This window comes from Sebastes fasciatus, chromosome 15 (genome assembly GCF_043250625.1).
Source record: "Sebastes fasciatus isolate fSebFas1 chromosome 15, fSebFas1.pri, whole genome shotgun sequence".
Classification (NCBI taxonomy): domain Eukaryota; kingdom Metazoa; phylum Chordata; class Actinopteri; order Perciformes; family Sebastidae; genus Sebastes; species Sebastes fasciatus.
This window is the reverse complement of record NC_133809.1, coordinates 3,902,190-3,929,821: the sequence shown is the minus strand read 5'-3', so window position 1 is coordinate 3,929,821 and position 27,632 is coordinate 3,902,190. Positions and strand designations below refer to the sequence as shown.

The following is a 27,632-nucleotide window of genomic DNA, read 5'->3' as shown; positions in this document are numbered from 1 at the left end:
GGCTGGATACTAGCAGGCCGGGGGTAAACATTGACACACAGAATGAAACCTTTATTTATACAGGGAGGGATAAAAGTCTAATTCTTTTTTTGGCCAGGAGTGCAATGTTTACATAGATATACAAATACTACGATAAGTATGGCAAGTACAGTTAGTTACAAGAACATTTAAACAAAAACAAAATGTAATATGATGTTTGTGCATCATATTTCATGAAGCGCCGGAACAAGTTAATACAGAATATATTTGATTCTGTGTGGAAAATAAAGATTTCTCAAACTTTAATGCTACATAACTGCAAATAAAAGTGGGGTCCCGGATGTTATTGGGCTAATAATAATAACAAAATTGGTGGACTTTCCTTTTAAATAAATTAAGTAAGGGATAATGTACAGTGAGCCGGTCATTATTGTGAAATAAACCCCGACAGGGGTGCAGCATCGCCCAGAAGGGGTTTATTTCACAACAATGACACGCTAGCTGTACATTATCCTGCTTATTACACGGCTACTTACTTAAGAAATCAATAATTTGACACAAAAACGGTCCGCCAGAGTCCAACATCAGAACTGCGCCCATAGCAACGTTCTGTTATACATAGAAACGGTCTGTTATAAAGAAATAACAGACCATAGAATGCCGTGATTGACCAATCAGAATCAAGTATTCCACAAAGCTGTGTGATAAACCTATATATCATATATATCGCATTTCATTTCTCTTAATCATCTCTTAATCATTAGTATTGTTTTATTTTATTAGGTTAAAATCACACAAATGACACAGAAACAACACTTAAAACCTATATGATATGGAAATAAACATGATAATATATGAATATATCAACATTTTTATGAACTCCTCTCTTATTTTATCTGGATTATTTGAGATGGACAGTCAGAGGAAACTGTGTGGAGTGATTTTATTAAAGAAAACCAACCTGAAGAGAGGAACAGAAAAAGTATTTTGGGACTTCCCCTGTGGAAATTACACCCTTGTTTCCTTGTCGCTGCTGTTACAACATACATATTCCCAACATATTTCATGTGCCTGTTGACATGACCTGCACTGCCAGGTGGTGTTATGTGTTGTTGTCTGTAAACAGAAATTGCCCAAGCCTGTCCCTCCTGTTTGAAACCACAATAACCAAAAGCACATCTTAACTTCACACATTCCTTCGTAGAGCAGAGTGCAGGCAGCCGTTAACCTCTCTTTCCTCACAGGTGTATGTTATTTAACGGGATGAGATGTCACAAATGATGGACAAGTCTATGGAGAACCCCGACGAGGACAGAGTGTCCCTCAGGAGCAACGAGAAGACGCCGACCAACGGCAGCATCTCGAAGGGCATGCTGAAGACGTTTAGAAACAGCATCCGACGGGCGACGGAGAAGAGCCCGCTGTCGTCAGGAGGCATGGGGTCAAAGGTCGCGACCGGCGATGAGTCGGGGTCACAACCGCCTCTGTCACCCAGTGAGTACCGTCATTAAAATCTGCTGTCAGGCAGGTACAGTAATAATAGGACCTCTCAAGGTCAGAAGGTGTTTGTGTGCCGGCTTATCTGACCAAAAAGTCACCAGGAGGTGATTACAGTTTCAGCCTGAGTTTCCGCCTTCTAACCGGGAAATATGCGCTTATATATGATAAGAAGTTTGTCATTTATTTTGTATTGTATTACCCTGTTTACCTCTACTGTAATTCGTGGTTGCCTACATTTCCCAGGATTCCCTTTAACACCCACCAGAAAGACGTGTGTGAACTCGTTCCACTCAGGTGTGGGTGATACTGCATGTGTAGGTGGGAATATAGTTCAGAAAGAGCAAGACAAGCATCGTTTAACTTTTTTCTAAAAACAAAACCTGCTATAAATGTGTCTCTGCGTGTCCTCTGCAAGAGATTTTGTTTGGGACTCTCACTCGTACAGTAAATGTTCTGCGTGGAGGTGATCTTGTGTAAACAATGGGGAGATAAAATACCAAAAACACAAAACATTCAAGTTCCAGCTTGTGAAGATTTGCTGTGCGACAATAAATTGGTATTTTCTGGGTTTAAGACTGTTGATCTGACAAAACAAGCTGTTTAAAGACATCAACTTAAGTTTTATGAGATTATAATGAGCACTTTTCACAGTTTTTGTCCAGAATATATGGACCAGATGATTAATCGAGAGAGTAATTGTTAGATGCTGATGATGATTGAGGTCATGTGTGCAAGCGTGAGAGATAATAATAAAAACAGAAACTAGTGTGATGAGCTTTGAGTAACACCGTGGTTAGTATTTTGTAATCCACCTCACCGGGGAGTTCATGCAGAGTTTCCCCACCAGGAAAAAACAGTTAAACAATCACCTGACTCAGTAAATATGTGGCCTTTAATGTGTGGTGAAGCACCGCTGCTTGTTTTTCTGATAAACCTAATTTCATAAAAATGTAATAATTGTTGTTATTTATGTTGGGACACCTCCACAGTTTTAATATCTATATCAATATCTATTTCTATTTTGGTAAATGAACGTGTGAGAATTTATTGTTTTATCGCAGAATTACAGCTGACTATAATCACAGCCTAGGTATCGGCTATGGAGGACGGAACCTGCCAAAATAAAAAAAAAATAGATAAATAAATGACTCGATAAATAAATAAATATGCCATTAAATTAAGTGAAAATAATATTTAAAATAAATGTAGGCATTACTTAATGCAAAAGGAAAATCATGCATAAATAAATAAATACATAAATAAATACATAAATACAATTTAATAATGAATAAATAATGGTAAAAATAAATCTAAAATTAATTAAAAAAATAAATGTACCAATAAATACATCCATTTAATGGTAAATAAAAATAGATAAAAGGGGAAATTATATAGAATAATAGATTCTGTAGATCAGGGAAGTAATACAAAGATAAATAAATAAAGAAGCAAATTAAAACAGAAATATCAATTTATGTCACATTTGATCAATGAATTAATTATTATTTTTGGTTAATTTAATGGCATATTTATTTATTTATCGAATCATTTATTTATTTACTTTTGATTATGGCAGGTTCTGTCCTCCATAATCAATCAGGGTGTTATCGTTCAGTGTGTGTACCTTTAATTTAAATAGTTTTTAGAGGCCCCAAAGAGGCAAAAACAACCGAAATTAAGGCTTTCTACAAATTTAGAATAGATAAGCTTGTGCAGCAGCTTTTATATCTTGATCGTCTTTTGCCCCCCATCAAATTTATCCCCTTAATACATTTGTGAAAGAGGCAATATAGATGCAGAACCAGGCTTCATTTTCAACATTGCCTTGTTTTAATAGCTGTTAAAGGTGTATGGTTTGTGCATGTGAGCGATCTCCACTGGCTAGCTCACGGCCGCCACTCTGCACTGCTCTCATATGGCGGTAACAGCTGATAACACCATCCCGACCGAAGTATAGCGCCCACCCTCCGGTTCCAGCTCTGTCAGCACTGTTGCCGTTGTTTTCACTGTTAGCGCTGTTAGCATCGTTAGCTCCCAATCTCGCATTTAGCACCTTTAACAAAGCTCTGGGGTACAGAGAGAGAGAGGCAGAAGCTGATTGGATCATTATCAGTCAGGCAGGCTCTATTTATTTTAAAGCAGATGCTTTCCAGACTTGAGTCTTGCAGTAAAAACAGAGCTTCTCTTTATGTGCAGGAAGAACAGATGGTTGCAGGAAAGCAGCAAACGTTACCTTGAGCTATTTTTTTAACCTGTGTTGAAGTCTTTTAGGGTTGATTAAACCTTTAAAACACAACACTTCCACTTCCTGCTCAGTAGTTTTGTAATTTCTGCAGCATTCAGCAAGGTTACATTAGTCCAGTTTAGTCGTACACATGAGGTCATTTCATTTAGAGTAAGTCCTGTGGATTCTTTTTAAATGTCAGCAGAAATGAGGACAAACTGCTTTCAAATCTCCGCAGTGACTTTCACTTTTAAATGCTGGAGCTGAGCCAGACCTGTCGGTTTTCATCAGGACGTAATCTGTGCATTCCTCAGGTTTAGTTTTAGGTCACGGTGAGGACGAAACACCGCCAAAGTCATGCACCCACACATAAATGTAAACATGAACCTTGAGAAATCGATTGATTTTCTTTTCTTACTGACGTGACAAAGAGAGATTGTGAAATGAGGAAACTGGTGTAGGTTAACTGAGAGACTTTCTGCCACTCTGTCAGGTCTGAGCGCCGGCTCTCCGCTGACGTCTCCTCGGAAGAGCATCGTAGGCCTTTTCCACAGAAAAGAGGAAGACGAGAGCGACGGCACTCCGCAGAAAGGCAAAGGTGTGACGCGTTCAAACACAGGTAAAGCAATCATTTAATACTGGATCAACGTTTCATATCAATAAGTCTCCTGGCTGCTGACTTTAAGATCTACATGGCATGATATCTCTGGTCACCATAAACTGTGTGTTCTCCATCCTCAGATCCCAACATGGCCAGGTTTGGTGATTCTATCATGAAAAGAGGAGCGTCGCTTCGTCGAAGCCTGAAATTCGTCACCAAGAAGGATAAAACCGGCACACTCGTCCCCGTCTCTGAAGGCGCAGCAGAGGAGACGAAGGAGGAGAAAGAGGAGGAGGAGGTGGCGGTGGTGTGGGAGGAGATGGAGGAGTCGTACACGATGCCAGAAATACCACACACACCACTGTCAGGTACTGTTCAGTCTCTCTCACATGGTTTTATAAGCTTGTTTATCCACGGAGGGTTTGCTGCTGATGTGCCGTGCTTAAAGGCCACCCATCACCTTCCTGTTTGTAACGTTAGCATGTTTCAACATTTTCAACCTTCACCTTTTAAGTTGATATGGTGAACTTGATTTGCTTATTTCTACATCCAGCAGTTACAGAGCAACAGGATCATTCATTAGGAGTCTTTGAGTTCACCTGATGAATAGAAGTCCAATATTCTCTCTCTTTTAGCTCTGTTTTTGGTCTCTACCACCTCCTGAGAGAAATACCTGTCTCTTTAGCTGCTAAATGCTCCATTAATGGACTCCAATTCTAACCGAACGTTAGCTATGGTTGCACACTGTTAGCCTGGAAGCGGAGCTGAGAATAAAGGCACTCGCGAGCGTGCATGATGCCACATCCGTTGGTTTTTCCCGGTATAAACGGGCCCGGGTCCATCACATTAAAAGCAGTCTACAGGCTGATGGAGGAAACCCAGAAAGTCGTGGAAGTTCTCATTTTTTAGGTTAAGTTCACACATTGTCAACAAAAAAACGATTTCTGTGTAAAAAGTAACATATAGTCCCTTTAAGGTTTCAGTTTCCAATTTTGAGAAAACACTAGTTCTGCTAAAGTAAGGTCAGAAGTTACTGATTTTGCACATTTTTCCTGATGGAAATTTGAAGCTTTTGACTTTGAGGAACTAATGACTATATTCTGATTTGTTTTTCAGTTGCTTATATTTGCATTAGTGTCCTTCAGTTTACATAAAGAAAATGGGCTGTCAACCTTGTATGTGTAAAAAGACATGATTATGAATGCAACCTTTTCTCACCAAAGCAAACACCTTCCTGACCGTCTCTTTCTCTGTCTGTACATTCAACTTCTCTTTTCTCTGTTTTGGCAACAAAAGCAGTTAATGATAGGATCTTATTCACCGTGTGAATACACAGTTTGTCTGTAGACAGTCAGAGTCTGAATCCTGCCTCAAAGAGGAGTCTTTGCTTTAACTGTTAAATTGACAATCAAGTGATTTCTTCTGATTTTAAGTTAACTTATTGTTGTGGATTGTGGATTTATTGTGAACATGCATCGATTTACAGGACAGATTACCTAAGAAAGAGTAACAGTGTTCGCCTCCCTCTCTTTTTTCTTTACTGGAACATTTACAGTTGTCATAAATCATTTGAAGTGACCAGCCATCCTCTCTGTTTTCTCCCAGTGATGCAGATCAATAAGCTGATCGAGATGGAGGTGCTGGAGGAGGCTCACCTGAACCTGCTCGCCCTGCGTCAGGAGTTCCAGCATGAGCGGGAGCGCTGCGGCGAGGACTCGCCCATGGAGCTGGCCAAGAAGGAAAAAGACCTCAACCTCCTCTACGGAGACCTGAGGAACAAGCTCAACACCATCGTTCGCCACTCCAACTCTCTTCCCTCCAGAAACAAGGCGCTGCTGGTACCCGTGGCCCGCATCATCCAGGAGGAGGGGAGGAGAGCCGAGGAACCCGGCGGGCTTCCGGGCTGCTGGATGGAGGCCTGGAGGGAGGCGGTGGGCGAGGGCGTGAAGGTGAAGGTGGGCAGCGTTCACCTGGAGCGGAGGGAGCAGAACTCCTCCTGGTTGTCGGTTCACCTGGGGCTGCTGGGTAAAACCGTCGTGGAGGATTTGGAGAGCGTGAAGAAGGAGCTGCGTTGGTCGTACCCGCCCAGCTTTAATGTCTTCAGCACTTACGTGAGGAGTTACCACCGAGTCGTCGGGCAGCACCTGAGGAAGCTGGAGCAGCAGGTGACGGAGCCGAGGGACCTGTACGCTCTGCTGGACTGGATCATCAACCGCTATAAGAGGTCAGTGGATGGAAAATCAGGAGCTGAAATATATATTTTTCACTATAAATCACACAAAAAGACAGAAACTAGCAACTGCTTAACACTGTAGGAATATTAACTATTTTGGAATAAGGGCAAAAACTGGAATATTTTGTGCATGTAAACTTAGTAAATGAGCCACAAATACTCGCTGGAGCACCAAATGGGAATTACTCCGCCGCTGAAAATAGTCCCCAACAGACGCTCTTTTTCTTCCTGTTTGAGTGATGTTTGTTTAAAAACTACAGTGACCAGCTGTTTTAGGAATTTACTGAGCCTTTTTAGAAAATGAAATCATATATTTTTGAGGTGTTTTTAAAGATTAATGACTTCAGTATGAACCAGTGAGTAGAGAAGTATTGAGAAAGCAAAGCAAAACCAACAATGTCCGTCACATTGCTGGTTTTGCTTTTTCATGGGATTTGTTTACAGTAAGACAAATAAAGAATAACTTTTTTTTCAACCTGTTATTACCATATTTAGATGTTAATCTTGATGTTACTCCCCTACTGACCCCACACCCACCACACTACTGTTGTCCTCTGTTGCCTCCAAGTTGCCATTATATCCAATGTAACTAGTATGCTTATGCTGGAATAATATTTAGTTTGCGGTAATTTGATTAAACAAAAATGTGTTAGGAATATGCACAAAGTGAGCACAATATAAACAAAAAATAATACATTTTGACACAAAATGATCTAATCATACCGGACCAACCTTAGTTGATACTGTACTTACGTTAGTGGTGCAAATTCCCAATCAAATGTGCAGTAGTTACATTACTAAAACCAATTGACATGCAGTTAATCTGTGACTTTTGAGGCCTTCCCTTACCTGTGTATAATTTGACTCATCTTGTGATAAATTGGGTGAGATCTAGGGTGATAGAAAACACCACTAGGATCAGCCTTGTAGGACAAAAACACAAGTGGCCAGACAATCAGACAGGTTGATGTGACAGAGTGATGTAGTGTGTGCTTATTCAACCATCTGGCACAAACAGCAGTTTGCTAAGTATAAAAATACTCACAGAATCAGTGCATGTATTTTTGCCTCCATTCAATGATTGGAAATAAAATGAAATGAAAATGAAAATAACATTAAACATATTAAAAAAGAAATAAAGAAAGAGTTGGATGACTCCGTGACGCCAGACATCTCTCAGACTGATTGTCCTCCTGCAGAAATATTTATGATCTCAAACTCTGCAGGAAAAACCCAAAACTTCTAAAAGCACATCTCGACTTCCCTCCCACAGTAAAGATGTGTTCACAGATGGTGCAGACAGAGATGTTTGAAGAATCAGCACCAGAGAGAGCAGAAGTGGGGGAAGCACATATAGAAGAAAACAGACGCAGCTCTGCTGAATCAGGCCACGCCAAAAGCTAAAAAACTGAGCTCCAAACAACATTTGGGAGACCAAAAATAAACCGATGAAAAAAGAAGCACGACACTCTCTCGAGGACAAAATGGAAAAATATAAATCAGGTCGTGTATCTCACAGATTATGTAAAGTAGCATCCTAGAAAACAGTATATAACTCACATACTGTAACATTACTGTTAACACAAATCCGTTTAAAAGAACTCTGATTGGATTTTTATTAAACTTATAAGAATGATGCATCTTATTACTCAGCTGAAGCATTTTTGGGAAACTGTATGTTTATTAATGTACTTATAAATAATCATCTACTTTTAAGTATTTTGTAAAGCATAATTTAAAGCTGATGTTTCCCAAACATGACAAAGTTCTGGTGAAATCTGCAGAGCTTGTAACCTGATTTCTTCTTTCCTCCCCCGACATGAAGCGACACGTCTTCAGCGTTGCACCAACAGATTGCAAATGTTGATAAATGTATGTTGTTTCACCACAGCGAGAGGATCATGGGAAGTCTCTCCCTGCAGCCGGACATGAAGGACGAGAGCGCTGATCTGCAGCTGGAGGACGACCTCCTGAAGCAGCTGAAAGACAAGTACTGCTGCAGAGTGAAGGTGAGGAGCACCACTGAGGTCATATTGTCACTTTTATGGGAATTTGGGGAATTTTAGCAACCTAAGAGAGTTAATAAAACTTGTTTTTTTACCAGGATTCAGTATGTCTCCAGAAGAGTTAAAGTAAACAGGCCCTTTAGTCCTTCGTGTTGGGAAATAAAATGTTTATTTTAAGTGCAGGCGAACAAAAAAATCCTGCACACCATCGATCACTTGTCCTCAGACCTTCATCAGGTTAAACTCTGGATGGATTTAAGAGTTTTTCACGACTCAAGAAATGCAGGATTGGACCCAAAAGCAGACAAAGCAGGTTCATTTCAGTGATTTAATGCCGAAGTGAAGGTATATGTATGTAGGAATAAACTGAATAAGACAACTCGTTCAGTTTTTTGTGGGCTTTAGATGAACTTCATTCAACACTTCATAGACACGTCATTCAAAACTAAAAGCCTGCATGTGCTGTTTGCTAAACACTACCTCAATTATCAATCACCTGCACCCAGAATGCACCTGTGAAAGCACCTGTAACTAAAGATAATAGTGTTTTACTGCATACTTAGCACATCGGGGTGCAGTAGGCATGTGGAAAGAGCTATTTATTTGGTGTTTGTGTGTAAAATTGTGATACAAAAAAGAGATTTTGGTTTTTGCCTATTTTCAGGAAATGTTTTTAAGCAATTGCAAAAAACTGTAAATCAACATCCAGGATAATTTTTTTACTCACGTTTCAGTCACAAAACCATACAAACATAACTATTAAATGTAACTAGAAATGTATTATGCATATTAGCATTATTTGAATGTTGAGAGGTGAGCTGCCCTCCAGTGACCTACAAAATAAAAGCACAAAAGCCTCTGATTTGGAGACTGAAGTGAATTTTTTTTAAATTTTATTTTAACTAAAGGTTTGTATATTATTAATTACTACAGCAGTTCTTGTGATAATAATTAAGTATGTTTACAATCGCTGGGAAGATGAGCTCAAATAACATCATCAGAGAAGAGAGAGTGAGCTTTTTACAAACTCCTCCACCTTTCGTCTCTCTGTGTTTGTCACTGCAGGAGGACGTGAAGTCTTCTCTGGACAGAGTCATTGAACTTGAAAACGATGATGTTTGGAAGGACGGAAAGACTCCAAAGAAGGAGGAGGACTTCCTGGACTCTCAGCTTCACATGGACATCTGGACGGTACGACATCATGAGTTGTTTTATTTGTTTTAGACATCGAGGATGAGATATCACGAGAGGCTTTCTTTTGAGGTTATCAAAATCTTCTTCTTAAACATATAGGTATGCTATTTATTAAAAAGTCTGTGTACAAATCTGAAAACTTGTCTGCTAAAAATAGTAGAGTATATTTTATCATGAAAGTACCACCAAAACCATCAAAGTGTGCCTGTAGAGTATTCAAATAGTTAATGAAAGTATATAAAAAATACATAGCAGATATACTCTGAAAAAAATATACTATATTTTTTTTTTAAAGAAGCAATTTTATATATTAATAAATGTAATATTTGTTTTTAAGTATGTGGCCTAATATGTTTGTTTTTGTCTAGTTTTGTGTGTTTTTGTTTATTTAAAAAAATCTATATTATTTGTGTTTATTTTTCTTGAACTGTCGTCTTCTTAAAAAACAAAGTAAACAAGTAAATATCCAAAAGTCTAAGTAACAATAGTGGGATGTTTTTTTTCCTCCTCCATCCATGATGTAATGTTGTATTTAGACCATGTGGCGGCAGCAGAGAGCTTCATATTAACCTCATGGTTACTCTGTGTATTATTCTCTGCAGAACGTGAAGGGATATGCTGTGAACTCTCAAAAAATTGATGCTCAACTGGAACAGAAAGTGATCTCTTCCTGTCTCCAAGAGTTGAAAGAGTTCCCCAAGAGGTACGTTAACACAGAGACAGCAGTGTTCCTTTCAAGATAAAGCAGCAATAAAAACAGAAACACATAAACAGTACATGAACTGCATGTTAAATGTTTTCCCTTTTTGTTGTTTAAAGTCGAGATGAAATGAAAAATACCTTTTTAACCCTTTTAAATCCCATCTCTGGTCATATTGTGCACCTATTTAACAATATATGAAGAAAGACAACCAAACAATTTCTTTGTTTATTTATGTCTAGCCAGTAACAACCAATTTCAACCAATTTCAACCAATAATATCATGACATCCATCAATCATCCTGCAACGTTTAGGCTCTTGTAAGTCCGCCCTCAAATGTAAAGGATTTGATTTACATCACTCTTGTTACTTCACACTGCTCAAATATTCACTGGGTAATATTTACAGCACAGAAACTAAAGATTGGGACTTTAAGGAGGTTTTTGAAACAGAAAACAGCTTTTAAACTTTTCCTAAGAGCCTCCAATTGAACATCATGATAAAAGTTTAGCAGTTTAAATATATTTCTGAAGACATATTTTAAATTTATCTTCCAAAATATCTTTGGAGGATGCTTCATGTGAGTGAGTGCATGCCGTAAAGAGTGTCAGAAAGATATAAACTGTTATTTTACTAGATATTTTCACGGATTAGCTGCTTTGAGCATAACACACCTGAATTTACAACCACACTGTCTGCAGCTGAGTTGCATTGTGGGTAATGTAGGCACCAATTGTCCATGTGTGCCACATCACTCAGCCACCTAGAGGGAGGATAATGTTGTCTTGTCGTCTCACCACTTTGGTTCAGACTGAAATATCAGAATTACAACAATTATTGGCTGGATATCAATGAAATTTGGTTCAGGCATTCGTGGCCCTCAGAGGATGAAACCTGCGACTTTGGTCATCCTCTGATTTTTCATTTAGCGTCAACGTGACGTTGAAGTTTGCGGTTTTGAGTAAAATGTCCCGACAACTATTGGACGGTAACAACCTATAACAGTTCAAGTCTTTAGAAGCCGGGTATTCTTATTAACTCCTTCATTATAAGTTATTTTAGTGTCTTTAAGAACATACAGTACGAACATAAGACTGTCATCATTTTTATCTTCCGACAATTCATTTATTAGTGAGGAGGTCAAAGGTCAAATGGCATCACCAGGCCAGGAGAATAAGTCAAACACTCTGGGGAAGAAAATGCCACGTGGTACACAACAAAAGTCACATTTATTTAAAAAAAAATATATAGAGAGAGTTAAAAGAGGAAGGGAGAAGTGTGAGGGGGACCCCACCTACAAGGAAACAACCCAAAATAAACCAAAAATAAACCAAAAACAGGATCCTGCCCTCGGGAATGTGCAATAACCTGCAATTACCACACTTTCGCAATGTGAGAATATTTCATTTGTCTGCCCTGTCCTCCTCTAACATAAACATAAAGATACAGTTTAAATATATAAAAAAAATAGAAATAAAACACCAGAAATTACACGGTAATAAAACAATAAAGAAGACAGTGGTGGAAGAAGTACTCAGATATTTTGATTAAAAAGAAAAAATAGTAATACCACAGTGTAAAAATACTTTGTTACAAGTAAAAGTCCTGCATTCAAAATATTATTTAAATAAAAGTATAAAAGTATTAGCATCAAATTATACTTAAAAGTACTCATTATGCAGCCATTTCAGAATAATATATATTATATTATTGGATTATAAGTATTGAAGCATTAATCACTTTAATGTTGCAGCGGATAAAGGTGGAGATCATTTTAATTACTTTATATACTGTAGCTTAATTCATAATAATAAATTGTAATTTATTAGTTGATTTATATTTTGCATTAATAATCTGAATCTGAAAGTAACTACAGCTGTCAAATGACAAATGTAGTGCAGTAAAAAGTACAATATTTTCCTCTGAGATGTAGTGGAGTAGAAGTATAAAGTAGTATAAAGTAGCATAAAATGGAAATACTCAAGTAAAGTACAAGTACAATACTTACATACTTACATTCCACCACTGCCTGCAGACTATCTCGGCATATTAATTATAAAGTAAAATGAGTATTAATCACATTTATGGATTTATTGCAACTTAAATACAAACTTGAGATATTTGTTTATACACTAAATATATATTTTACTATGTGTTTACTAAGGTTTTGTCCCTTTATAGTTTATGGACGTCTTAACAGGAAGTCCATTAAAAGTGGGAGTTTTACACCTTGTTACTCGTCTGACAGCTGAATCCTTCTCTCCTCTTCACAGGTTTGAGGCGGAGTTCAGACGTCACTGCAGCGCTTTCAGACCGCAGCCTCTCTGGACCGAGTATCAGATTACATACATCAACAGCTTCACCGCTTTACAGTAAGTCACATGGCTTCCTGAGATTACCCACGAGGCACCGCGATAATCCAACGTGCCCTGACAAAACCATAAAGCCTCCAGAGGGTAAAATATGTCAACGGATTCATTCAGCGACGACTTCCTGTTTTACACAGAAGCAGAAATAAGAGCACAGCTTAAAATAGGTAATGCGGAGGTAATGCTTCTGGGTTGTTTTATCTTCAAAATAAAAGCTCAAATTGGTACATATACATTTATCTGTATTTAAATAGTAGAGAATACAACTTTTGTCTTTAGCTCACAAAAACATATAACATAAAGAACAGTACAAAGAAAGTTTAAAACACAGTACATTAGTGAAAAATACAAATACTTTAGAAGCGTTAATCGGTTAAAATGCTTAATGTCGGTTAAACGGTTAATTATGAACATCCCTAGTCACATCCGTTGGATTTTCCCTGAAAAACGGGCCTTATTCTTCACATTAAAATCAGTCCACAGGCTGTAAAAGGTCTCATTATTTGGGTTAGGTTACAGCCTGTTCACACATACACAATAAAACATGATTTATATGTGTAAAAAGTTACATAGAGTCCCTTTAAACTAATGATTTTAAATTGTTTCTGTATCTTCACAAACAAACTCTAACACAGAAAACAAGCAATTGAAATGCACACAGACTCGGGAGGATGTTTTGAATGTCCCGAAAGTCCTGCAGAGCTTTAGTTTGGATGATTCATCTCTGAGCTATTCAAGAGTTTTCGGGGAGATTCCAGCGTTCATGCCAAAACGATTTATATGCAATTCAAGCACAAGTCTATTCTAAGAGTCTTTTCACAAGCCTGGAGTTGTATAGCAGTCTGTCTCTTTAACATGCACAGCAGAGGCTCAGTACGAACCCACTTTTAACGAGGTCAGTAAGAGAGATCGTGTGCCAGCCGTGGGGAGACTGCCACCTCACGTGATTTCGGGGAATCGGGGCTGCGACTGAGAAGCGCTGCTGTGCTATAAGTCGGGGGGAAAGTGAAAGTACTGAGATTGATGAGCTTCTAAAACCTCCCCAGCTGCTTCTCCCACAGATGCTTTGCAGCGTGTCGTTAAAGGACATTCAAGACAGACTTAGATGGTGGGTTTGTAGCTGCAGATTTCATGTCTGCTTTCTGTTTCAGAAGTACAGTTGAGTCTGTAGTTGACTTTTTAACATCTGACACCACATCCTCTCCCTCGTCTGAGTCTCAGTCCTGCAGTCATTTACAAAAAACAAACAAAAAAGCTCCTAAATTAGTAAGCAATGTGAAGGATTTTATGTGCAAAACCTCTAAATTGTTGCTTTAGTTGTAACGTATATTCATAAAATACATGGTTTCATGTGTTTGCATACAAAATTGAATTATATTTTCACCTCATAGACTTGAACTGCAAGATCCATCCATCCCTTACTTCCTATCCTCTCTCTACATTTCTGTCTAATAAAGGCATAAAAGACCCAAAAAGCAAACGCAGATTTAAATTTAAATTCTACATCAATACATTAGGGAAACATTTTGAACATTGAAGGTTAAGAGGTTCAAATTAAGTTGTTAGAAACTGATTTCACTGCACAAATCACACTTTAATATTATGATTAACATTCTTTCTTCTTTCTGTATCCCACTTTATTATCAGAAGTGACCGTTGCTTTTTGGGGGTTGTTTGTGCTCAATAATTCCAATATCAATACGTCAAATATCTCTAAACTCAAATTACATGCATGCCACTGCAAGGTAAAGTGGCTGTGGACGGGGAGCAGCAGGAAAACATCTTTTAGTCACTTAAAAAACTCAACATCAGTTTAATTGTACGCTATATTTAGAATATTCTCACAGCTTTACCTCGCCATCAGACAGCCCTTTCGATCGGTTAGTTTATCTGTGTTATTGTGGGACTTTTGGATCTGAACTGACGTGGCGTCCACAGCAGTACGTTGCTTAGCTTCCTGCCGGTACTCCTGCCTGCTTCTCCAAACTGGGAGCACGCCGACCGCCATCTAAGTTACTGTATGTAACGTTAATACACTGACTATAAGGATGTATATATATATTGTACATGAAGCAGCGTCATCATGCAGAAAATGTTTATATTTGAAAACATGTGCCCTTTAAGTAAAAGTACCAATACAACAATGTAAAGTTACTCCATTACAAATAAAAGTCCTGCATTCAAAATCGTACTTAAGTAAAAGCACAGAAGTATTATCAGCTAAAAGTTACAAAATTAAAAGTACTAGTAAAAGTATTAAGGTGTGATGTGACAAGGGGCCAAAACCAAAACGATTTGAAACCTCTGCTTTAATATAGCATTTTAAATACTGTTTTGTTTTATAAAATTTTAATCTGAAAAGTAACTTCAGCTGTCAGATACAGTCCAATATTTCAGAGTGAATTGTAGTTGAGTTAAAGTATTAAATGGAAATACTCAGGTATACAAGGGTGAACTAACTAAGTAAGTGAGATGTACTTCAGTTTTTGTTCTCACTGAAATGTGTCAATACTACAAAAGTATTGCGTCATAACATCGGTCAGTGATGCTGTTTGTCCTCCTGCAGGCAGCATATGGACGGGTACCGGGACACCTGTCCTGAAGAGGTGGACGGGTTCAGAAAGGAGGTGAAGGGGCTGATTATGAGGCTCCTACAGGTGCTGGAGGACCAGTTCAAAGATGAGGTCAAGGTACAACCAAAGCACAAATCAGAGAGTCAAATCAGCGTTATTTTAGGTTAAAACCCAGTTCTGGTTTTCATTGATTTATTCCCTCAATCAGAAGCTGTTGTGGTTTCTAAAAAGGGGAAATGAAAAAGGGATGCTCCTTCCCTGAACCTCTATTCAACACAAACAATCTAGAGATGCTTTCAAGAAAGTCTTTTACCGTAACGCGTAACAGAAGAGCGAGAGCAGGGATGTGAAATCAGGATGTAAGACACTGCAGTAGATTCCTTATCAGAGGCAGATTTATAATCTCACCACCAGCTGTCCAATCTAAAAGACAAAACAGGTCATTTGTGACTCACAATGAGCAGCAGGACACTATTTGTTGTTACAAATATGATTCATACGACTTTAGTTTAGTGATCTACCACCACTATGGTTAAAGTTTAGGCACAAAAACGACTTAGTTAAGATCGGAGAAAGGTTGTAGTCGTGGTTGAATAAAACCAACATTGACGGTTTCCGTTTGGTGATAGCTGTGGGCGGTATATTCTAATGAGCCTGCATGTGACATAGGAAGGGGAGCCACATCTGGGTCATGACTAGATTACATTAGAGGTTAGGCATTGACCTCGAATAGTTAAGGTTAGGATTAGGGCTGTCATTCCATTTAAAATAGTTAATCACGGTGAATCGCACATCTTTTATCTGTTCAAAATGTACCTTAATGGGAGATTCATCAAGTATTTAATACTCTTATCAACATGGGTGTGGACAAATATGCTGCTTTATGCAAATGTATGTATATATTTATTATTGTAAATCAATTAACAACACAAAACAATGACAGAAAACCCTCACAGGTACTGCATTTAGCATAAAACAATATGCTCCAATCATAACATGGCAAACTGCAGCCCAACAGGCAACAACAGCTGTCAGTGTGTCAGTGTGCTGACTTGACTATGACTTGCCCCAAACTGCATGTGATTATCATAAAGTGGGCATGTCTGTAAAGGGGAGACTCGTGGGTACCCATAGAACCCATTTACATTCACATATCTGGAGGTCAGAGGTCAAGGGACCCCTTTGGAAATGGCCATGACTTTTTTGGAGCATTATTTAGCCTCCTTTGCAACAAGCTAGTGTGACATGGTTAGTACCGATGGATTCATTCGGTTTTCTACAACCTAAAAACCGCAAGTTGCATTAATGCGTTAAAGAAATCAGTGGTGTTAAAAAGCATTTGCGTTAACACGTTATTATCGCAGTTGACAGCCCTAATTTAGATGTTTACAAACGACCTAGTTTGTCATTTAATTTGGAGGACTTACTGAAATCCAACCTTCTGCACACATGACACACACCTTTTTCTAAAAGCAGACATCTAAATGAGGAGATAAAGTCACTGATAACCTACCTCAAACCTGTGGTGAATAAAACAGTAAAAACATTGTATAATATGTTTGTTTTTGTCACTTTGAACCTGCTCTCTGTGCTGCTTTCCAGCCGTACCTGAGGAGGCAGATGACGAGGAAGTGGCTCACCAACGACGAAGACTTCAAGCAACTTTACAGTCGGACGGAGCTGCTTTCTCAGCACTGCGCCCTGATGAGGCCTCCGCATGGTCAGGTGAGGAGGAGGAGGGAGAGAAAGCATCGGGGGGATTTCCAACATTTACCAACCACTTCATTATCTTCATGTAGCAGTCGAACAATTTCACTTACAGGAAATACCTCCACCTCTTAATAATGATTGGTTACCTGCCAAAATGATGGATATGATACGGTAAATTTCCCATTTAGGGCCAAAGATTTACTGGCATTCGTACGATCTTGATTAGACAGATCCTTCATAGATGTAACTGGGAACAAGCTGGCTTAAACAATGTTAGGTTTGGCAGCGTTTGTGTGTTTTTAGGGTAACAATGATGCAGAATATCAGCTAAAAATAAAGGATTTCACACTAATGGCTTTGGAGGTCAGGAAAGGAAATCCTTATTTACTTTTTTAGTTGACCCTTCTTGGAAGTTCCAGTGAATCAATCTGGGCGCCATTGTTTTCGGCCGGATGCTGCGACTGCAGAAGACATTAAACCGAGTGAGCTGAAAACAAGCCTGGATGAATAGGTGGAAGTGGAGGTGTTAGTTCAGATGATCTGACGGGTGCTGGTCGTGTGACAGACAAATAAAGAAAACCACAACTTACACTTCCTCTTTTTTTTTTTGGTGCCCATCCTGTTATTCTGCAACAACACTCTCACACCTCTCTCTCTGTGTGTGTGTGTGTGTGTGTGTGTGTGTGTGTGTGTGTGTGTGTGTGTGTGTGTGTGTTTGTGTTTCCCGGCAACAGGAGTTTGCGAGCCGACTGCACTACCACGTGGTGAGGGAATACGTAGGCCAGCTGATGAAGAACAGCTACTCGTGCAAGAACCGGAAACACGAGAAGGCCGCGAGCAAAATCCATGCACAGTGGGCAGAACTCGGAGATCTGTTTGAGGACATGGTAATAAACTTTTTTACTTCCTCTTCAACACCAAACCAACCCTGACTCTTAAAAAAATTACGTTACCATACAACTAAACTGCATCCTCAATAACGTTTAGAGGGAAACGTATTTTCTCCCAGATTACAGTTTTAAACACGTGGTTACGTTGTAAACTGATACAGAGCTAAACAAAAAACGCAGCAAAACTACTTGGTTAGGTTTAGTAAAAAACATCATGGTTTGGCTTAAAGGGACTGTTTGTAAGAATCAGAAATGCTAACATGTTAACAGCATCGCCTGTGGCCGTTAAGAAACGGCGGAAACGGGAAACCTCTGTTGGTCTGGAGGAGCTGCAGCAGTTATTTCTGCACAAACGTCCACTGTACATTCACTAGATATTCTCAGAGCTAAACTAACTCTTCTGCAGTGTGTAGTGTGCACGCATGCACGTGTAGAGGTGGAGCGAAAGAGCGAGAACGAGCGCGGTGTGTGAGTGAAGACAGGCAGGCAGAGGAGCAGAGGAGCAGAGTACAGCAGAGACTCCGGTCCTGGAGACCAAAGCTACAGTCTCCACCTCGTCCTCCGAACGCGGCCAACACTGTTTAACAGACGGGCTTCACTAGATAGAACTTTGCAGTTTTGGTGCTTCCGTGTAGTTTGTGTTGGAGTTTGAGTCTGGACAGCGTAGCCACACGCGAGCGCGCATGGGACACCGACCCGCAATGATTTATACGCGTAAGAAGTTACAAACAGTCCCTTTAAGTTACAGACGTAAATTAAAATAAGTCAACGCTGAATTGGCTTCACACGGGACACGAACAGCCGTCTCCGGGGTGATAGTCCTGCGTTTGTTTGACCCGTCCACCCCGACCTATTCCGTTTGACCTGCAAGTCAATACGGAAAAATATGGTCTAAACAGGTTTAATGGAAATGGTGGAAAGTATATTTACTCATGTACTGTACCTTAGTACAATTCTAAGTCAATTTACCTGAGTATTTCTGACATTTAATGCTACTTAAACTTCTACTCCACTACATTTCAGAGGGAAATGTTATACTTTTTACTTACAACTTTAATTTGTACAGATATATTTACTGCTGTAGAGATTCATAACATACGATAAGCTAATAAAATACAATACAGTGTTCAAAATTAAACCGGTGGCTTCAAACCTTTTTGGCTTCACATTTCAGATGTCTACGAGTTGTTGTCAGTTCCCACCAAAGAGACACCCAATGTTTCACACAAAGAGAGAAAAATAAATACAACTGTGCGTTTCAGAACTTCCTCTTCCTCTTTCCTCTCTCATTAATCATCTCACGACCCCTCAGAGTTATCCGGTGACCCTTTGGAAGCACTGGACTAAAATAGTAATAATAATAATAATAAATAGTAAGATATTGAAGTCATGGTCATGAGAAAAAAGGTTCATGTCATGATAACAATGTTCTTGCGTTCTTGAATTGCAATAAGAAAATAAATATAAGCACCACTAAATCCTGATTTTCCAACACTTCAAGAATTCAAAACATATTTTGTGTTTTGTTATTGTTTTTCTGTGCTAGAAGTCGACTCACGAGTGGCTCTACGCTGCCGGAGACGACCTGTGCGACATCATCGGACAGAAGAACAAGACGGACATAAAGAACCATCTAGAGCCTTTAGTGGAGCATTACCCCGACTGCAGGTAAGTGTTTCTAACTCAGTTAATCATTCTGTATGAATGAACCTGGTTCACCAGCACAATTCACTGCAGAAAAAAAACAAAAAAAGTCACGTTAATCCCAGCATAGCTTCAGCCTGCAGCAACATAACTGAAAACACCTGTGAGGAGGGATGTTGGACCTTTAATCTATAACAGGTTTGGCCCTTCTGTGTGGAGTTTACATATTCTCCACGTGTCCACGAGTGTTTACATATTCTCCACGTGTCAGAGTGGCTTTTTCTTCCTCCTGCAGTCCAAAGACATGCAGGTTAGGTTAATTAGGTTCATTGTTGACTCTCATTTGCCCGCAGATGTGAATGTGAGTGTGAATGTTTGGCCAAATCCCAAAGTCCCCCTGATGCTGCGTTCCAGGCAACTCGGTGACCGGAATTTTCCCCGTTGAAATTTCCAGCTTCCGACCTCCAAGCGTTCCAGGGGCACGACCCCAAATGTAAACGTAAAAACCTGGCTGGCTGTGACAACTGATATTTCTTTGTCAACTGCACACACAATCAAACTCTCAGCAGTGCAGCCTCCACATTTTTTGGGGCATTTTTAATGTTTTACCGACTAACTTTTGTGCAGAGAAGATAACTTCCAGAGATTGCCATAACCACCTACTAACTACTAATTTCAGGATCAGACTACACAATACTTTTGACGGTTGCGATGGTCACTATGTCAGATTAGACGATTGAGAGTCATAAATTCTTGTCGTGACTCGGCCGCGACACACGACAGACTACACATCGGTCCCCTGTTCCGACAATACACACTCTCCCGGCACCGGGCTTGAGCCCCGGTAAGCCCGACCATGTAAAGTGGCCCACGAGGCTCCGGGGGAAACAGTAAAAATATCATTCACAGGGAGAAGCGAAAGCGGGCGCGCAACGGGATGCTCCATGACGCAAAGACACAACGGCGGTGGTGTTTTTTACTCCGACACAACCTAGATTGAATATCCTACCGCGAGGTCCAGCAGCAGTTGAAGGTCCGATGACATCATTGTGCATAATAAGTAGCCTTCTGTTTACAGCTGCGTGCGTCTGTGCTCAGCCGGTCAAAATCACGGCCGTGACGGAACGTCGTGGAAGGCAAAAAAAATTACAAAATCAAACATGCTAGACTTTCTGTCGGGACGTCGTGAGGCGTCCCAGACGCGGCGTCGGTTGTCGTTTACTATGACACACTACACAAGATAAAACTATCGACTATCGCGCACGACACTCATTTATCGATCCCGATCCGAGCCGACACCCTACGACGGCCGTGTCCGGCTGATATCGTGTAGTCTGAACTAGGCATAACCTATACTATTAACATTGCCGACATATTTTGACATCAATTTACATGCAGAACGGGTTTTACTCTATGATAGTATGTATTACTTTAATTAAGTACAGGAAAATATATTTTATGTTGCCTTTTAGTTGATGGTTTACCATTTACAGTGTGCACTTCCATTGTCCATTGTGTGATGTCATGCCAGTGAGAGAGCCCTCATGCTCTTGACAGTGGGACAGCTCTAAGCCCATTAGACTAAAAGGGAATGCAACTCAAAGTCTGTGAGTGTGGACATTACGATTGGGCCGTCGTCTGTCTGACTGGTGACCTGTCCAGGGTGTACCGCGCCTTCCCCTTCCCTTCTAGACCTCAGGTTCAACCAGGCAGGAGGGCGACGCTGAGCTGTCAGGCTAACGAGATTAACATCAGCTTTTACTGTAACAGCAATAAAGCCAGCCAAGGTCACACGGGCTGAAGACGCGAGCTTTCCTGTCTTACTAACACTCAGTTTCTTATAAATCAGGCAGGTTTGTAAAAGTGAAACATACGTGGAGGTTAGCGGGGCGCCGTGACGCGTGTCTGTGTGGAAAAGTAGCGGTTTGAGGTTTAAAAAACCCAGAGTGAAGACATTCAACCAACATCCCGATTTTAATTTCTGTAAAATACTTAAAGAGCAGCAGTTTCCTCTTTTTTTATGATGGTGCTTCTGTTTACACGGAGGGGAGACGGAGAGGTCAGCAGACTGAAGCTGTGCAGGAATCCCCCCCCACTACGTTTAGGGGGCTGAAACACGCAACACACAGCTGGAACCAAAGTCACCAGAAGAATGAGGAAGTGGTGATGAAATAAGAGCAAAAATGGTGAACGAAGAAGTACGCTTTAATTACTGATTAACCCCCTAAAATACAGAGAGAGAGCAGCGATCATTTGGCTTCACGTGACGTTTGTCACGAGGAAGCTCCGGTACAAACAAACAAAGGAGCTAAAAATGCTCAAACCTTTAACCCCAATGAACTGAATAGTTTACATGGACTGAATTAACCCTGATATGATGTTGACATCCGCTCTGAAATCATGTGAGTGGTATTTACCTAAACAGCAGACATGTGAGGGGATGAGTCAACCAAACTATGACGTGTTGATGTTGAGCTGAGATTCATTCAGATGATTCTACTGCTGTGATTGTTGACTTAAAGGCTGGACACACGAAAGGATTTATCAAACCGTAACAGATGTTGTGAGAAACCCCACACATAACGACATGTTATGTTAAATTTAACAGTTTTGTTCCTTTAGTGTGTTGAGAGCAACAATTTGGCCGAAACAGCAACACCACCCACTAATGCCGGTAAACACTACACGAGAATCAAGTCGATTTTTGGGCCCGATTCCTCCCGACAATCGTCAGCAAAGCCCTGATTTTCGAAAGATTATCGTTCCAGATATTCCTGTGGTGGGAGGTATTTTAAAGGGACTGTTTGTAACTTTTTAAGCGTATAAATGTACCGGGTCGGGACACACGCGTGCTCGCATATGCGCGCTCGCCTGTGGCCGGAGCCTCAGCTCCTCTGCCAGCTTGCCTTCACTGACACAGCGAGCGCGCGTTCTCGCTGTCTCGCTCCACTCTCACGTGCATGCGCGCACACTCCACACTGCCGAAGAGTTAGTTTAGCTCTGAGAATATCTAGTGAATGAACAGTGGATGTTTGTGCAGAAATAACTGCTGCAGCTCCTCCAGACCAACAGAGGTTTTCTGTGTCTTGTGAAGTGACGGGGCTCTGCAGAGAGACACGTTATCAGCGGCACCCGGTCAGAGACGGTAACGTTTCTCTTCCTGCTCAGCCCCGGCACCGACCCGCTTTTCCTGCCTCAGCCTCCGGTGTCTCCCTCTCCGGAGGCTGAAGCAGGAAAAGCCAGCAGTGATTCATGGAGAGACCTTCGTCTGGTCAGCTAACATTACTGCCAAGCAGCTGAAATATAGAGTGATATTGTGGTTTTAGCTGACGTGTGTCGCCTCACTGTTTTGAGCGATGCTCGTTCAGGTATATTTAGAGCGAGCAAGCGCAAGCCCGACGCTGACTTTCGTTGACTTCACGGCCACAGGTGTCGCTGTTAACAAGCAATTCTGAAAGTTACAAATAGTCCCTTCATCCTCATTGGGTTGTTTACACTAAAGTCACGTTTGATCACGAGTGATTTTGCAGAACTCTCTCCAACCTTAACCTGAGCAGAAGTCTAATCAGCCAGAATAAGTGAAAACACCTGTGTGGATGTTCAGGACCTGTGAAGACTCGCACAGATGTTTAAACTCACCTGATTAGAGCTCCTGTCGGGGCTTGTGCAGGCTAAAGACACTCAAATTGTGGTGCTTCTTTTCTGGTAAATTGGACATCCAATGCACCGATGAATATCTCTTAATATATATATATATATATTTATGTTTTCTTCTTCTCCACCTGCAGCAGGAAGCACCTGGTTGCTGTCCTGAACTTCAGAGGTCTGGTGAGAGGTCGCGAACACCAGCTGATCCTCCAGAGGCTCACCGAGCTGAAGAAGAAACTGGGCAACGCCGGCGGCGACAAGAGCCGAGTTTTATTTGGTGACATGCAGGTCACCGTCAACACAGACTGCCTCTCCAACCTGCCTTTCTCCTGCTTCAGCTTCCTGCTGCCCGACAACTAGTCAACGCAACATGGAGGACGAGTCGCTGCTCAAGAGGTGAAGTTGTGACAGGAAAGTTTCAGGTTTTTTAAGGTGGTTTGACACATTTTGACACAAATTAAGGTCCCTGCTCTCAAACAGCCTCTAAACTCAAACAAACTGCACCTTCTGCACAGATACCTTTGTAATTAAACATTTCTCAGGACCGATAGTTCACAATCTACCCATTATTACATGGTTGACAGTAGAGCTGTGTGTCTGTAATTTAGAAAATCAGTTTAACTTTATTATACCTATCACCATTAAGGGTTTGTTGGTATACACCATGGATGTATAAAGAGAACTGGATACAGCGTTGGAGGCGGGGCCCCGTTCCAAGGCTGTATCCAGTTCTCTTAATACATCCATGGCCTAAATGGCTCGACTTCCGTCTGGAAAAGTACCCGGATCTTGGGCACATGGAACATGCGCAGTAGCGTCCGCTCGGTCACATGACTCGGTCACGGGGTCCCAACGTCACGCCGTCGTCACGGCTTGGCGCTCCAGCCTCAGTCTGGGTCTCATTCACTTGAAGGGAGGAAGGGAAATAACTCTGGATTCAGCTATTAGTGCATTTTACAACTTTAAAAACTTAATGATTTAAATAAGGACTGTTAGAGGGTTCGTACTGGGAAGTTTAGTTACTACAAAACAAATTATTCACTGAGTTACAGACGTCTCTTTCCCAATGTTAGTCTATGGTAAAAAGTATTTTTTGGCCCGATGGCATCACGTGACGGACACGGAAGTTGCAGTACCGCCGTTTGGCCACTACGGAATTTGGGATCAACGACCGGCGCTCTTCCTTGGGGCTTGGTATACACTTGGTCAGGAGTGGCTCTAAATTAACACACAATCTCAAGCACAAGAAGAAATTGATGAATCTTGCTTTTGGCGTGTGTACGCCATGTAGTCTGTACTGACTGCAATGTAAATGCATCCGCGTGAATATGCGGTCATAGCTAGTGACGTAGAATAAAAAGAGAAAAAGACTGCAGATGGTGTGCAGGAGGGGAGGTGGATGGGTCCAACAAACGTGTTAGAACGTTTTTTCCAAAGTTACATTATGTTATGTTGTTTCCGTACGCATTTTACTTAGGTTATGTACTTATTCTTTGGCGTGATATTGGGTCGGATGAACAGGTGGTTTTAATCACACTAACACAAGCAATTTAAGTTTTCCCAGCTAAGAGAGTTTGGTGAATCCGACACTCGTACAAACTCACCAAGAAAAAGTCTGAGGCGTTGCGTGAGGTCCATTGAATCTGTTACTAACAAGTATAGTTCCTGTATCAGAGCCCGATATATCTTTGACCAGCTGTTTTAGATTTGCCACAGACACGTTGAGAAGTTGAAAAGTATCAAGAGACGGACTAACACATCGTCATCATTTCATGACAATAAATATACCACCAGCTTTATCCTTGAAATAGAGTTTAAATTAAGTTATAAATTAATCTAATAACACATGTCTACTGTTTTTACACATATTACAGTTAATACTGTGTCCTAACAACCCAGTGAACTTCTATTCTTCTAAAAGCCAATATTAGATGTCTCCTCTGACACACTGACAAATGTAGAAATGCAGCACATGTTACCACTTATAAAACGTTTGTTATGACGTTTGTAGTGTGTTACACATTAAGACTGTTTCCATCATTGTGAGAAACTGCAGGATTGTTTTCTGGGAAGGAAAGCAACTAATCCAGATAAAATTCAGCAAACATTGTGAAACTTTCGTGAGTGGATGAATGTGAAGCGGATGTAATAAATTAAAAGCAGGTTTTCTCAGCAACATCTTTTTGCAGTGGAATTATACTGTGGTTGCAAAATACATTTACATCTTCTCTGATGGCTGTTGGACCTTAATTTGAGTTTAAAGTGTCAGATCATCTGATAAAAACTGTAAGAATACTCTTTGCATGTGAATGAGTCGTGTGCTGTTGAGCGAGGAACTGAACCTGTACTGTAGCGGATGGTACCAGACTATTTATAGATCATATGAACTGCTAACTGCCTTCTACGACGGAGTAGTAGGGCCACATTGAGGGATAAAAAAACTCTGAGATTTCGAGAATAAAGTCATAATATTACGAGAAAAAAGTTGTAATTAAATGAGAATAAAGTCATACTATTTAAAAAAATACTAAGACTTTTTTCTCTTAAACTTATGACTTTAGTAATGTAATATTAAGACTTTTTTTCGTAAACTTCTGACTTTATTCTCGTAATTTTACGACTTTTTTTCGTAAACTTATGACTTTATTCTCGTAATATGACTTTTTTTCTTGTAAAGTTCTGACTATTCTCGCAATATTACGACTTTTTTTCTCGTAAACTTATGACTTTATTCTCATAATATTACGATTTTGTTTCTCGTAAAGTTAGAATTTTATTCTCGTAATATTACGACTTTTTTCTCGTAAAGTTCTGACTTTATTCTCGTAATTTATTAGCTTTTTTCGTAAACTTCTCACTTTATTTTTGTAACATTATGACTTTTTTTCTCATAAAGTTATGACTTTATTCTCGTAATATTACGTTCTTTTTCTCTTAAACTTCTGACTTTATTCTCATAATGTTACGAATATTTTTCCTCGTAAGTCTATGACTTTATTCTCGTAATATTATGACTTTATTCTCCAAATCTCAGATTTCTTTTTTTTCCCTCATTGTGGCCCTAATACTCCGTCGTAGCCTTCAGACTTTAATATGAGGATTTTCTTTAGTGAATTATGTCTTCTAGCGTCTTTCTGTCAGATATCTGATGTTAGATCAGAGACGTGTGATCACAGACGCAGAAGACCAGCTTAATAATGTGATTTTGTTTTTGCACATTTCATGTTTTCATTTAATCACGATTCTGTTGTCTTGTGTTTGTAAATAGTTTATGTGATTGTTATCGTCTCGTAGAAGTGAAGAATTTAGTATCTCAGGATAGTTTAAATCAGGGTTTTTAAGCTTGTTGTGAACTGTGACGTCAGTTTTAGGTACCAGAGTTCTCGTGTATCCTGACAATTATATGAATTTAAATATGAAATGTTTCTGTGTTAGATATTTCTTTCAGTGTAAAACATTTTTTTTTCTAATAAAACATATGAAACAGATTTATGACTCATGAATCTCCCACGACTCCATCTGCATGTTGAGAAACTCCGGTAAACACCAAGAAGATTTTCAAACCTGAAAACAAACACTTAAACTTGTAATTTTTTATGTAAATTCTCAAATGTAAAATCTTCAAATGTTGGCCGTCTGTGGATTAACTTTAAATATATTGACACTGACATCTTTAAAAACATAAATCTTCAAGATTCACTCATCTTTTATTAATAATAATAAACTTTATGTGTATAACACCTTTCAGACATTTAAACAAATAAATGAAAAGGTGGCAAACAAAACATTAAAATACAATATAAGAGGGTAGAATTATAGAAATAAAATAAATATTAATTAAAAAAATAAACTTATGTAAGATTAATGTGGATCTTTCGTCAATAATAAAATGACCTAAACCAAATAAAGGGTGCAGATTGTTTTTATTACAATCCATCAAACAGCAAAAAGTTTCAAGATACGTTTTGTTGTGTTTATTTTTTAAATAAAAAGTCCCAGATATGGATTGAAATAATAAAAAAATACCCAGAATCACTTCTTCTTTACGTCAGGCGGCCCAGAACCCAGCAGCTGATATCTCAGTAAACACAGACGGACTGTTTGATGCCGTGCACAAAATGAATAATAAAAATAGTCTTGGATTCTTATTATTTATTATGCAAAGGAGAAGAAGTTCAGGAGTTGTAATTTCATGTCATGATGTGCAGCTTGAACGCCTCACTGCTGTCGGACAAAAAACATTGTTTATTCCTTAGAAAACATACTTTATCAGGAATTAGCCAGGAGGCTAGTTTTCATTGGCCTTTTGCCAGATGTTGTTAGACATCCTAGAATAATAATAACAATACAATATGTACAA

At 39.7% G+C, this 27,632-nt stretch overlaps 1 protein-coding gene across 2 annotated transcripts; it reads left to right on the top strand.

Annotated features, from left to right (window-relative positions):
* The first annotated feature begins 1,247 nt into the window (after positions 1 to 1,247).
* exoc3l4 (exocyst complex component 3-like 4) lies at positions 1,248 to 25,899 on the top strand. Of its 2 annotated transcripts, XM_074661011.1 has the most exons (14): positions 1,248 to 1,473; positions 4,197 to 4,322; positions 4,445 to 4,672; positions 5,910 to 6,528; positions 8,429 to 8,546; positions 9,609 to 9,734; positions 10,340 to 10,440; positions 12,712 to 12,810; positions 15,374 to 15,497; positions 16,983 to 17,105; positions 17,825 to 17,977; positions 19,527 to 19,648; positions 21,631 to 21,822; positions 23,413 to 23,553. In XM_074661011.1, exons 1-13 carry the CDS (start codon positions 1,248 to 1,250, stop codon positions 21,797 to 21,799), a joined length of 2,334 nt encoding a protein of 777 aa, XP_074517112.1. In that variant the 3' UTR covers positions 21,800 to 21,822; positions 23,413 to 23,553. The 2 variants fall into 2 exon arrangements, with proteins under 2 accessions (XP_074517112.1, XP_074517111.1); XM_074661010.1 differs by lacking the exon at positions 21,631 to 21,822 and having other exon boundaries at positions 23,413 to 25,899.
* The last annotated feature ends 1,733 nt before the right edge of the window (positions 25,900 to 27,632 follow it).